The following is a 13993-nucleotide window of genomic DNA, read 5'->3' on the forward strand; positions in this document are numbered from 1 at the left end:
GCCCTGCAATGTTTTCCTTTTCAAGTATCTTACCCAATTGCCTTTTTTAACGTTACTATTGCAGCTGCTTCCCCACCCTTTCGGACAGCGCGAGTTCCTGATCACAGCTCGCTGCGTTGTAAAAACGTTCCCCTCATTTCCACTCTGGTTTCTCTTGCCAACCATTGTCTTAAAGCTCACGAAGGCAGGTGCAAGCCTAGTGTAATACTGCGTCTATCTCAAGTGGCTGAGGCGAGCCAGACATTGGGCTTGTGATTTAGGATCTGTCTGTCAATGAGGCGACAGCGCTAAGAGCGACCTTTTCGATGCTCCAGGCAGGTCAAACGGAAGGGGCCTCGGCGAATAAGAAACACGGGACCAATTTTCCCCATGTGCACGGCCGTGACTCCTGATGTAAAAAGACTACTGAGAGCTTGGTTTGAGTATAAAACAAGGCTTTAATCAACTGGTTCACAACCATGAGATTCTAGTTACATCACTAGTTCCTGGTTACAGAAACATCCTGAGCAAGCTGGGCCCGCGCCCGAGTATTTATATTCCTTGGATGGCGCCACCAGCTGGCCGCCCAGTGTTACTTCATGAGTCATGATAAGATTCATGACAACTCCTGAGATTTCCCATTCGTTGATTCCAGTCGCAGTACAGAAAGCACCCGAGCGAATAGGGCCGTGTTTGTCTGGCTTCGTGAGGGGTGGGTTTGCCAGGGCCAGAGTTTGGACACCACTGCTCATGAGGTATTGTGACACCGTGATTTCTCTCTCTCTCTCTCTCTCTCTCGTGCAGGTGTATCCATGCCCGCTGGAAGATGTGCCTCAGTTCAAGGGGCTTCAAGATTTCTGCAACACTTTCAAACTGTACCGGGGAAGAGTGTACAGGGACAGCGAGGATCCGATGGTTGTGGGCGAGTTTAAGGTAATCAATGAAAGGGTTGTTCAGCAGAAAGTGCAGTCATCCCCTCAAACCCTTGACAGTTCCAGAGAATTTCAGTCTCCCTGAGTCAGCCATTCTGGATGTTTTTCATCCAATTTCCATCGCTCCACCATTGGTAGCTGTGCCTTCAGCTCTGGAATTCCCTCCCTAAACCTCTCCACCTCTCTTTCCTCCTTTAAGACGCTCCTTAACCTGTCATAATATCTCTTTATGTGGCTCGGTGTCAATTTTTGTCTATTGACGCTCCTGTTACTACATTAAAGGTGCTATCTAAATGCAGCCGGCTGCTGTTGTTGCTTAGGACTGCAGCATGCTTCAGCCTAGATTATAGACTGAAGAGTGGGACTTGAACCTATGGCCTCGCGACTCAGAGGTGAGAGTGCGACCCACTGAGCCATGGTGGACACTGGGAGATACCCAAGCCTCCCCGATAGAATAACTACAATGGAACTGAGCCATAACAAATCCTTGGTCTGTGCAGAGTTAGCCAATCCCAGCAGCGGCGCCTCAATTCTGGGCACCACACTTTAGGAAGTACGTGAAGGCTTTGGAGAGGGTACAGAAGAGATTTACTAGAATGGTTCCAGGGATGCGGGATTACAGTTACGTGGATAGACTGGAGAAGCTGGGGTTGTTCTCCTTGGAGCAGAGAAGGCTAAGAGGACATTTGATAGAGGTGTTTAAAATCATGAGTTTTGATAGAGTAAATAAAGCGAAACTTTTTCCAATGGCGGAAGGGTCGATAACCAGAGGGCACAGATTTAAGGTGATTGGCAAAAGAACCAGAGGCGACATGAGGTAAAACTTTTTTACACAATGAGTGGTTAGGATTTGGAATGCACTGCCTGATAGGGTGGTGGAGGCAGATTCAATAGTGGCCTTCAAAAGGGAATGGGATAAATAGTTGAAGGAGAAAAAAAAGCAGGGATATGGGGAAAGAGCGGGGGAGTGGGACTAACTGGATGGCTCTTCGAAAGAGCCGGCACAGACTCGATGGGCCGAATGGCCTCCTTCTGTGCTGTATTATTCTATGATTCTATACTCCTAGGGTAATGAATGCTTGGACTAATCTGCAAAGCAGGGAATGAGGCAAAGTCATTGGAGGGGGTGGTGTTCAAAATGTCGTTGGGTGCTAGGCTGGGAGTCTAGGGGGGCACTGGAATGATGAGCTTGATGGGCTGAAGTTCTTGTCTCGTCCCTCGCTGTCCTTGTGAGTTTTATGCCATTCTGGATTGTCGTTTTATTTTCTTTTTTTTTAGGGTTCATTTCGAATCTACCCTCTGCCAGAAGACCCTATGAAGCCTCTCCCCCCATCCCAGTTCCGCCAGTTGCCTTCCAGCGAGCCACAGATCTGCTTGGTGAGGGTTTACGTCGTCCGAGCTCTCAGCCTCCAGCCGAAGGACCGGAGCGGGAAGGTATGTGTTTGAATGAGAAAGGGGAAATCTTCTGCACGGAGCGAAAAAGTATCCAGTGCTAGAAATACACAATGGGTCAATGAGCCTCTAATAGAGGAAATACTACAGGAAACTTTGGTTTATCCGGAGGTTAACTGTCCGGAATGCTCGAGCCACCGGCAAAATTCAGGAGTCGGTTCAGTAAGTTTTTTTTCTTTTTGTTGCTTTTTTTTCACCAGTCAGGCTCTGCAAGGTCTAGCTAAAGCTGTTGCTTTGCTACAGAGACGCTTGCAAGCTACGGCCGACTGTTTAGAAGCTGTAACAGGGTTTGTTGCCAGATACGGAGCTGAAAAGCTTCCATATGTTTTAACATCAGCGCTGGTTTGTCCGGCAGTTTTGATGGGACGGCAACAGCTCGGTCCCGTCGGTGCCGGATATCACAAAGTTCCCTGTATTTTGCATGGAAGCTTTTGTACACAGGGTGTTGTTGTGATCTGGAATGCTCTGCCTGAAAGGGCGGTGGAAGCAGATTCAATAGTAACTTTCAAAAGAGAATTAGATATGTGCTTGAAGGGGTGATATTTACAGGGTTATGGGGAAAGAGCAGGGGGAGGGGGATTAATTGGATAGCTCTTTCTGAGAGTTGCCACAGGCACGATGGCCCAAAAATGTTTTTATTCGTTCTCGGGATGTGGGCGTCGCTGGAAAGTCCAGCATTTATTGCCCATTCCTAGTTGCCCTTGAGAAGGTGGTGGTGAGCCGCCTTCTTGAACAGCTGCAGTCCGTGTGGTGAAGGTACTCCCACAGCGCTGTTAGGGAGGGAGTTCCAGGATTTTGACCCAGCGACGATGAAGGAACAACGATATGCTTCCAAGTCAGGATGGTGTGTGACTTAGAGGGATACTTGGAGGTGGTGGTGTTCCCCTCCAAATGGCAGCCTCCTGTGCTGCATGATTCTCCATTCGGCCCAACTGGTCTGTGCCAGCGTTTATGCTCCACACGAGCCTCTTCCTACTCTACTTCATCTAATTCTATCAGTATATATCCTTCTATTCCTTTCTCCCTCATGCATTTATCTAGCTTTCCATTCAATGCATCTGTGCTATTCGCCTCAACTACTCCTTGTGGTAGCGAGGGCAGTGTCCTAGGCCCAACCATCTTCAGCTGCTTCATCAGTGACCTTCCCTCCGTCATAAGGTCAGAAGTGGGGATGTTCGCTGATGATTGCACAGTGTTCAGTTCCATTCGCAACTCCTCAGATAATGAAGCAGTCCGTGCCCGCAGGCCGCAAAATCTGGACAACTTTCAGGCTTGGGCTGGTAAGTGGCAAGTAACATTCATGCGACATAAGAACACAAGAAATAACAGCAGGAGTAGGTCATTCGGCCCTTCTAGCCTGCTCCGCCATTCAGTAAGATTATGATCTACTTCAACTCCACTTTCCTACACTGTCCTCATATCCTTGGGTTCCCTTAGTATCCAAAAATCTAGCGATCTCTGTCTTGAATATATTCAATGACTGAGCATCCACAGCCCTCGGGTCGAGAATTCCAAACATTCACAAGATCTAGGCAATGACCATCTCCAACAAGAGAGAGTCTAACCATCTCCCGTGTCATTCAGTGGCATTACCATCATCAACTCCCCCACCATCAACATCCTGGGTGTCACCATTGACCAGAAACTTAACTGGATCAGCCACATAAATACTGTGGCAACAAGAGCAGGTCAGAGGCTGGGTATTCTGAGATGAGTGTCTCGCCTCCTGACTCCCCAAAGCCTTTCCACCATCTACAAGGCACAAATCAGGAGTGTGATGGAATACTCTGGGGTAGATTTTCCGGAAGGAGGCGGGACTACAACTTTCGGGTTTTTGACCCGCCTACTTCGACGTCCGGCCAATCCGCGCGATTTTCCCTTGATTGACCTTGTTGAGCCCGCCCAGCGTACTCAGCAGGCCAATTAAGGGCCACCCGGCAACAGGTGACGTCACAGACTGACTTCTAACCTGAGTCCTTCTACACAGACTCAGTTAGAACTGTCACCGGCAATGAAAGCTGAAGGCTGTCACTTTTGACAGATCGCAGCCATTTTGCTTTCAGTGCCGGCTGAGCGATGGACTCCCGAAACCGAGAGGAAGAAAGGCTGTGAAGGTAAGTACAGGTAATTTAAACTTCTTTACACACTTTAGACACACCAAACACACTTACCTTTGCACTTATGCACCCATCACTCACCTGAACACCGACATCGCGACCCCTCCAAGTCCTTCAACCCGACGGCCCGCCTGCTCTAATCTGGCGTGGTTTGGAGCCGTCGGGAATCCCACACGACACCCCTCAAAATAGGGATTAGGCTAAAAACTGCCTGTTAATTGGCACTAATCCCTTCCTGCAGTGGGTTCCAGTGCGGGGTGGGTATCCGCCTCCTCTGAAACTTACGTGGAGGCGGGTTTTGGGTGGGATGGTGTCGGGACCCCCGATTTCGGGATTTCCCCGCCCCCCCCCCCACACGCCTGAAACCCCGCCTGACGGCTCCAGAAAAATCTACCCCTCTATGCCATGAATCTTACTATTTATGTAGAAATGACTCATGAGATAACACTGAGCGGCCAGCTGGTGGCGCCGTCCAAGGAGTATAAATACTCGGGCGTGGGCCCAGCTTGCTCAGGATGTTTCTGTAACCAGGAACTAGTGATGTAACTAGAATCCCATGGTTGTGAAACAGTTGATTAAAGCCTTGTTTTATACTCAAACCAAGTGCTTAGTAGTTTTCTTACGTCACTCTCCACTTGCCTGGATGAGTGCAAGTCCAACAACACTCAAGAAGCTCGACACCATCCAGGACAAAGCAGCCTGCTTGATTGGCACCCCATCCACCACCTTAAACATTCACTCCCTCCACCACCGGCATATCGTGTCTGAATTGTGCACCATCTCGTAGTGTGTGCAGCAACTCGCCAAGGCTTCTTCGACAGCACCTCCCAAACCTGCGACCTCTACCACCTAGAAGGACATTGCCAGCAGGCGCATGGGGACACCTCCATCTCCAAGTTCCCCTCCAAGTCGCACACCATCCTGACTTGGAAATATATCGCCGTTCCTTCATCGTCGCTGGGTCAAAATCCTGGAACTCCCTCCCTAACAGCACTGTGGGAGCACCTTCACCACACGGACTGCAGCGGTTCAAGAAGTCGGCTCACCACCACCTTCTCAACGGCAACTAGGGAGGGGGCAATAAATGCTGGCCTGGCCGGCGACGCCCATATCCTGTGAATTAATTTTTTAAGAGTTCCACATTCTAATCACTCTGAGTAAAGAAGTTTCTCCTGAATTTGGTTTGATACCTTTTGTCATAACTTTACAAGCCCCATGCACTTCCTCTTCTTTGTGAGATGGAGTTATTTCTTGTCCTCATCCTATTCCCGGCAACTTTGGTCGCTGTTTGTTCAGCGACTGTGTCCCTGTCCAGTGCCCTTCCCCCCTGTCAGAATCAGAACCCCCCTCTTTGGTGATGCCTTCACCCCTCCCCAAGTTTCTTACAGCCTAGTCATCTGGAAAATTACAGATTTTTGGGGGGTAATTTTACCCTAATTCACCTGCCTGAAAACCATGGCATCGAGTGTAATGCCGGTTTTACACCCTGCCCAATAATGCTCTCTGTGGAGTGGAGAGTAAAAGCAGCGTCACATCTGATCCCGTCACTTTCCCGACGGGCGGGTTAGGTCAAAATTGACTCCTTGATCTCGGCACCATTTCTTCCGTGAACTTTGTGCTCATCGAGATGAAGGATGTCACAGATGGGGGGATTGGAACCCTTTCCATTTCGGGGATCCAGTGTCACCATCAAGCACTCCTGGGAGGAGCAGGTACGTCCTGGGTCAAAATGACGCTGTCCTGTGCTCCGCTCTGCTCTGCTCCACTCCGCTGCAGTCATCGGCCTCTACCCAACCTCGGAAGAGTGGACCAGTGTGACACTTTGTACATTACCTACACTAGCTACCCATGGCCTCTCAAGGTAACCCTCCGAGACCTCTGCCTTCCTCCATTCCGGCCTCGCAGCATCCCGGATTTCCATCGCCCCTAACAGCCTTCAGCTGCCTAATCTGGAATTCCCTCCCTAAACCTCTCTAGCTCTCTATCTTTCTTTAAGACACTCCTTAAAACCTACCTCTTTGACCGTCATAATATCTCAACAACAACTTGTATTTATATAGCGCCTTTAAAGTAGTAAACGTCCCAAGGTGCTTCACAGGTGTATTATAAGACAAAAAAATTTGACATCGAGCCACATAAGGATAAATTAGGGCAGGTGACCAAAAGCTTGGTCAAAGAGATAGGTTTTAAGGAGCGTCTTAAAGGAGGAAAGAGAGGCGGAGAGGTTTAGGGAGGGAATTCCAGGGTTTAGGGCCCAGGCAACAAAAAGCACGGCCATCAATAGTTGAGCGATTATAATCAGGAATGCTCAAGAGGGCAGAATTAGAGGAGTGCAGATATCTCTGGGGGAGGGGGGGGAGTGTTGTGGGGCTGAAGGTGATTGCAGAGATAGGAAGGGGGCGGGGCCATTGAGTGATTTGAAAACAAGGATGAGAATTTTGAAATCGAGGTGCAGCTTAACCGGGAGCCAATGTAGGTCAGCGAGCACAGGGGTGATTGACGAACATAATATCTCCTTATGCGACTCAGTGTCAAGGTTTGTTTGATACCGCTCCAATGAAGCACCGTGGGTCATTTTCCGACATTAAAGGCGTGATATAAATGCAAGTTGTTGTTGTTGTTGTTGCGAATAGCCAGTTGGTGTTGATTTAGGACTTGTGGGCACAAGATCACCAGGAGTTGGATTGATAGAATATTCTGTTTGCGTTCGCAGGTTGAGGGAGCTTCAAAGAATGAGGTAGATCTCAGCAAGAATAGGTTGTCAAACATATATTACGAGTTCATTGACTGTGACTCTTCTTTTGGTAGTGTGACCCCTACATTAGAATCTCGCTTGGAAAGGCATTCGTCGATGATCGAGAGAATTACATTCCCAATACCCTCAACCCTGTGTTCGGCAGGTAAGTTGCTTCTGAAACTTAAATCGAAAAACCAAACTGTAAAAAAAAAGTGCAGTGATTCTCTTTGTTATTTGCCATTTCTCCTCCAGTTTTACAACCCATCCTGAGATAGCAGCAGTCTCGCAGGCAGTGCTACTCTTCTGGCGCCTCCCCGAAATTGCCATCCGTCTTGGGTTGTCAGCCTTGGCTCCTTGGTAGCATTCTCGCCTCATAGTCAGAGGGTTGTGGGTCCAAGTCCCACTCCAGAGAGACTTGAGCACAAAAATCTAGGCTGACACTCCAGTGCGGTGCTGAGGGAGTGCTGCACTGTCGGAGGTGCCGTCTTTCAGATGAGATGTTAAACCGAGGCCCCGTCTGCTCTCTCAGGTGGATGTGAAAGATCCCGTGGCACTATTCAAAGAGCAGGGTGTCCTAGCCAATATTTATCACTCAAGCAACATCACTAAAACAAATGATATGGCCATTGCTGTTTGTGGGAGCTTGCTGTGCACAAATTGGCTGCCGAGTTTCCTACATTACAACAGTGACTCCACTTCAAAAGTACTTCATTGGCTGTAAAGTGCTTTGGGATGTCCTGAGGTGGTGGAAGGTGCTGTAGAAATGCACGATCTTTCTTTCTGGTGTGACTCTGGGCAATGAGTCTCGGTCAGGGGGGACACCCAGGAATGTATAGGACCAGAAAAGACCAACACAGTCAACAGGGAAATATCATATCGTGCGATATGTTATATGAAATTATAACCAGAAGGCACAGATTTAAGGTAATTGGCAAAAGAACCAGTGGGGAGATGAGATTAATTTTTTTACACAGTGAATTATTATGATCTGGCACTCACTGCATGAAAGGACGGTGGAAGCAGATTCAATAGTAACTTTCAAGAGGGAATTGGATATATACGTGAAAGGGAAATATATTTCAGGGCTCTGGGGAAAGAGCAGGGGGAGTGGGACTAATTGGAGAGCTCGTTCAAAGAGCCGGCACAGGCACGATGGGCCGAATGGCCTCTTTCTGTGCTGTAAGATTCTATGATTCTATATATCTCGAACCCTCTATCAGGCTTCTCTCCAGGGACTAATCCAACTCTCTCTCGAATTCGCTGAAACGTCAGCCCCCCCCCCCCCGCCCTCGCCTGTCCTCCACAGTCCATTTCCCACACTCCCCACCTTTTGCATAAAGTAGCGGAATCTTGGTGGTAATTTTACCCTCCCTCTACTAATTTTAAGGCTGTGACCTCTTGTATAATTACATATAATATACGGCACAAAAACTGACCATTCGGCCGAACCAGTCCATGCCGGTGTTTATGCTCCACATGAGCCTCCTCCCACCCCTCTTCATCAAACCCCATCCACATATCCTTCTATTCCTTTCTCCCTCATGTGTTTTATCTAACTTGCCCTTAAATGTATCTGTGTTATTCGCCTCAACCACTCCCTGTGGTAGCGAGTTCCCCATTCTCACCACTCTCTGGGTAAAGAAGTTTCTCCTGAATTCCCTATTGGATTTATTAGTGACTCTCTTATATTGGTGACCTCTAGTTGTGGAACTCCCCCACAAGGAGAAACATCTTCTCTATGTCTACCCTATCAAATACGTCATAATCTTGAAGACCTCCATCAGATCCCTCCCTCCGCCTTCTCCTTTCTAGAGAAAAGAGCCCCAGCCTGTTAATCTTTCCTGAATCTGTGGGGGGTCGATCTTGGCTTTGTGCGATAGCATAAAACAGGCGACAGCGAATCGTTAGCCCGTTTTACATCTCCCCATTTTAATTTCCACCATTGACTTCAATGGAAATAAAAATGGGGAGCGAAGTAAAACGGGCTGGCGATTCGCTGTCGCCTGTTTTACACTATCGCACAAAGTCACAATTACCCCGCGACTTTTAAACATACTGGGGGTGAAACTGTTCCTGGGAGGTGGCGCAATGCCGGCTTTAGCCAATCGACAGCCTGTTGTAGAGCCCGACGGATTTTCCTTTCCACGGATGTCAATAGAAAAGTAAATGGGGCGAGATGTGCGACAGACTTCCCGTTCACGATAGCCCACGGCCAATTTCACCCCCCATTGGCATCGCCCTTGTCCGCACCCTTTAGGATCTTGAATTATTCAACGCGATCAGCCCTGAGCTGCCTCTTTAGTCCCAGCATTCGCAGCCTGTCCTCATAACTACTCGCGATAAATTCCCATCGTTCCGCTCAGCAGTGTCGACGGGGCTGATTCTCAGCCCAGTGTTTGACCGTTGCTCCTGTCGCTGGTTTGTGCCCATCACCCCAGGCAGGGTCTCCGGGCCGTGAGCCTTGGAGCCACTGGTGAGAGCTGGGTGATCGGAAGGACTCACTGCTGGTAAAAACACCGTCTGGGTGCGGTAATTTGCAGTGCTGAGGTGCTACTTTTAAGGCTCACCCCATACACACTTCTCCTCATAACTAAGATGGTTAATCCCAGCTACCAATTTAGTATCTGTCTGTGCGTGTCCGCCTCCGTGGGCAGGGCGTCTGCCTCTGTGGGCGGGGCGTCTGCCTCTGTGGGCGGGGCGTCCGCCTCTGTGGGCGGGGCGTCCGCCTCCGCGGGCGAGGTGTCTGCCTCCGCGGGCGGCATGTCTGTCTGCGGGCACATGTTCGCGTGTGTGTGTGTGTGTGTTTATCAGGAGAGCAGAATCAAGCTCAACAGTGATGACTTGCATGGTAGAAAAGCCTGCCAGCACTCACCACCTGGGTTCTGCGATGGAGACTGGCCCGTTGGGGGATACAGGGAAGGGCTGTTGGTGTCTGTGAAACTCTAAACCCAGCCAGAGTCAGCACCTTCAGGAGAGGTTGGGAGAGAACTGATTTAAAAAAAATAAAACCGGTTTATAATGGTGAAGGTTCTTTCCACAGAATGTATCAACTTTATGCCACCATTCCACTGACTAAAGATCTGAAGGTTTCCGTGTACGACTATGATTTAATCAGCCAGGATGACAAAATTGGAGAGACGGTTGTTGACTTGGAAAACCGATTCCTGTCGCGTTTCGGAGCTCACTGCGGCCTGCCCCGAACATACTGCACGTGAGTTGTTTCAAACTCAAACCATGGGAAGGGACAGGGCAACAACTTGCATTTAGATAGCGTCTTTAACGTAGTAAAAAATGCCCCAAGGCCTTTCACAGGAGCGATTATCAAACGATCATTTGACACGCAAGGAGATATTGGGAGAGGCGACCAAAAGCTTGGTCAAAGAGGTAGGTTTTAAGGAGCGTCTTAAAGGAGGAGTGAGAGAGGCGAAGAGGTTTGGGGAGGGAATTTCAGAGCTTAGGGCCCAGGCAGCTGAAGGCACGGCCGCCAATGGTGATGAAAATCGGCCTAGTGCAAGAGGTCATGAGGTTGGTAGCGGGGAGAAGGTGGTCTAATCGCGGGAGGAGAGGGTGGGGGAGGAGGTGGTCTAGTCGCAGGAGGGGGGGTGGGGGAGGAGGAGGTTCAATCGCGGGAGGAGAGGGTGGGGGAGGAGGTGGTCTAGTCGCAGGAGGGGGGGTGGGGGAGGAGGAGGTTCAATCGCGGGAGGGGAGGGTGGGGGAGGAGGTGGTCTAGCCGCGGGAGGGGAGTGTGGGGGAGGAGGTGGTCTAGTCGCGGGAGGGGAGTGTGGGGGAGGAGGCGGTCCAATCGCGGGAGGGGAGGGTGGGGGAGGAGGCGGTCCAATCGCGGGAGGGGAGGGTGGGGGAGGAGGTGGTCTAGGGGAGTGTGGGGGAGGAGGCGGTCCAATCGCGGGAGGGGAGGGTGGTGGAGGAGGCGGTCTTGTCATGGGAGGGGAGGGTAGGGGAGGAGGCGGTCCAATCGTGGGAGGGGAGGGTGGGGGAGGAGGCGGTCCAATCGCGGGGGGGGGAGGAGGCGGTCCAATCGCGGGAGGGGAGGGTGGGGGAGGAGGTGGTCTAGTTGCGGGAGGGGAGGGTGGGGGAGGAGGTGGTCTAGTCGCAGGAGGGGGGGTGGGGGAGGAGGCGGTCCAATCGCAGGAGGGGAAGGTGGGGGAGGAGGCGGTCTTGTCGCAGGAGGGGAGGATGCGGGAGGGGAGGATGGGGGAGGAGGCAGTCCAATCGCGGGAGGGGAGGGGGGTTGAGGGATGAGGGAGGAGGTGGTCTCGTCGCGATGTTCCAGGCATCATGGGTGTGGGGCAGACTCAATGGACCAGCTGATATTTTCCGTCCCATTGGTTTTGTATGTTTAGCTCGCAGCTCAGTTATAGCAGGTCCCCTCCCGCAGTCTATCCGGGGTTAGCACAGAACCTCTCCACACCAGTTCCTGGGAGCCAGCCGGCAGTTACTGGGGAGCACCGCTCGGACTCCCATAAACCACTGAGTTTTCTACTCTGTTCAATGAGGGGGCGAAGTGGAGGTTGCACACCTCCTACGAAGCAAGTACTTACTCAACAGGCTTAATGCTCGGGCTTTCTGTGAGGTTTGAGGGACCAGGCAGAAGCAATGACCATCCCGACTCCTCTGAGAGCGAATGTGCTGTGCCAAGGTCCTCAAGTCTAACTCTCCACAGTGTTTAGGAGCATATTGCAAACATCTTCTTCTGTGTAGCCATGTCAATGTTTTCTTGACTAATTACTCATTTTCTTTTAATTTTGCTTCACTTTTTGAATTTACACACCAGTGCTGGCCTGAAGGCACTGTCAGAAGGGCCGTACTGAGGGAGCGCTGCACTGTCACAGGGGCAGTACTGAGGGAGTGCTGCACTGTCAGAGGGGCAGTACTGAGGGAGTGCTGCACTGTCAGAGGGGCAGTACTGAGGGAGTGCTGCACTGTCGGAGGGGCAGTACTGAGGGAGTGCTGCACTGTCGGAGGGGCAGTACTGAGGGAGTGCTGCACTGTCGGAGGGGCAGTACTGAGGGAGTGCTGCACTGTCAGAGGGGCAGTACTGAGGGAGCGCCGCACTGTTGGAGGGGCTGCACTGAGGGAGTGCTGCACTGTCGGAGGGTAGTACTGTCGGAGGGGCTGCACTGAGGGAGCGCTGAACTGTTGGAGGGGCAGTACTGAGGGAGCGCTGCACTGTCGGAGGGGCAGTACTGAGGGAATGCTGCACTGTCGGAGGGGCAGTACTGAGGGAACGCTGCACTGTTGGAGGGGCAGTATTGCGGGAGTGCTGAACTGTCGGAGGGGCCGTACTGAGGGAGCTGAATTATCGGAGGGGCAGCACTGGCCAATATTTATTCCTCAACCAACATCACTAAAACAAATAATGCGGTCATTTATTTCATTGCTGTTTGTGGGACCTTGCTGTGTGCAAATTGGCTGCCGCGTTTCCTACATTACAACTTCAAAATGGACTTCATTGGCTGTAAAACTTTGGGACATCTGAAGTCGTGAAAGGTGCTGTAGAAATGTATTTTTTTAGGTTTTTTTCTTGCTACAGGGTATAAGTTTGGAGGTGTGGGGATCACAGGTGTGATGGGGAGAACCATGGGACTGTGCGACAGGATGTGCAAGCTGGGCCGAGCGGCCTCGCAACGGAAGCAGATGCTGGGAGCCGCCTGACAGGGAAGCAAGGGAGAGCCCGTGGCTGAGGGTCCTGAAGGCTGATTCTCAGTCCCTTTACAGGTGTATGTGATGGGGAGGATAGCAGATATTGGGCAGCCAGTCAGTTGCCTGATCTCCCCCTTCAGCGCATGCGGCAAAATCTGGTTAAGACCAAAGTGAAGGGGAAGGAATGTGAGAAAAATCTTAATAATAAAACAGAGAAAGGAAAAGGGTTGCATTTGGTCTTGTTTTTTTCCAGAGGCGGCTCCACTCAATGGCGAGATCAGCTGACACCGATAGAGCTGCTGAACAACTTGTGCAACATGAAGAACTACGCCTCGCCCGTGATTCGCGGCAATGGGCAAAAAGTTACCATCGGAGAGAGGGAGTTCTTGCTGAAGGACTTTGGTAAGGAGCCAGCCCATGTAGAGTGGCAGGAGGAAAGGCGTGATATATTTGTCGGGGGTACGCAAGGGCTGATTGCACGACAGAGCTCAGGGTCGGCGATGATTCCAAACTGAACAGTTTGAGCAGGACAGTGACCGGATGCCAATTCTGTAACTAAACGTTGGGCTGTGTCCGGGTATTTCATACTTTAACCTCGTAGGATGACACAGCACTAAAGGAGGCCATTCGGCCCACCGTGCCTGTGCCGGCTCTTTGAAAGAGCTCCCCAATTAGTCCCGCTCCCCTGCTCTTTCCCCAACTCCCTGCAAATTTTTCCCCTTGCGGTATTTGTCCAATTCCCTTTTGAAAGTTACTGTCGAATCTGCTTCCACCGCCCTTACAGGCAGTGCATTCCAGATCACAACAACTCGCTGCGTAAAAGAAATTCTCCTCATCTCCTCTCTGGTTCTTTTGCCAATTAACCTAAGTCTGTGTCCTCTGGTTACCGACCCTTCTATGACTGGAAACAGTTTCTCCTTATTTACTCTATCAAAGCTCTTCATGATTTTGAACACCTCTATCAAATCTTCCCTTAACCATCTCTGCTCGAAGGAGAGCAATCCCAGCTTCTCCAGCCTCTCCACGTAACTGAAGTCCCTCATCCCTGGAACCATTCTAGTAAATCTCCTCTGCACCCTCTCCAAGGCCTTGACATCCTTCCTAAAGTGCGGTGC

The 13993-nt window shown here is 50.7% G+C and overlaps 1 protein-coding gene across 1 annotated transcript in view; it reads left to right on the plus strand.

Moving 5' to 3' along the window:
• Positions 1-13993, plus strand: part of LOC147098052 (myoferlin-like) — a 181718-nt gene that overhangs the window by 138389 nt on the left and 29336 nt on the right. Inside the window, exons 39-43 of the mRNA XM_085970809.1 lie at positions 784-912; positions 2190-2345; positions 7289-7380; positions 10258-10428; positions 13132-13280. Coding sequence (XP_085826935.1) covers positions 784-912; positions 2190-2345; positions 7289-7380; positions 10258-10428; positions 13132-13280 — 697 coding nt within the window. The remainder of the gene's footprint in view (positions 1-783; positions 913-2189; positions 2346-7288; positions 7381-10257; positions 10429-13131; positions 13281-13993) is intronic.

Source organism: Somniosus microcephalus, chromosome 30 (genome assembly GCF_052327205.1).
Source record: "Somniosus microcephalus isolate GS21.2 chromosome 30, FLI_Smic_1.0, whole genome shotgun sequence".
NCBI classification, from domain to species: Eukaryota; Metazoa; Chordata; class Chondrichthyes; order Squaliformes; family Somniosidae; genus Somniosus; species Somniosus microcephalus.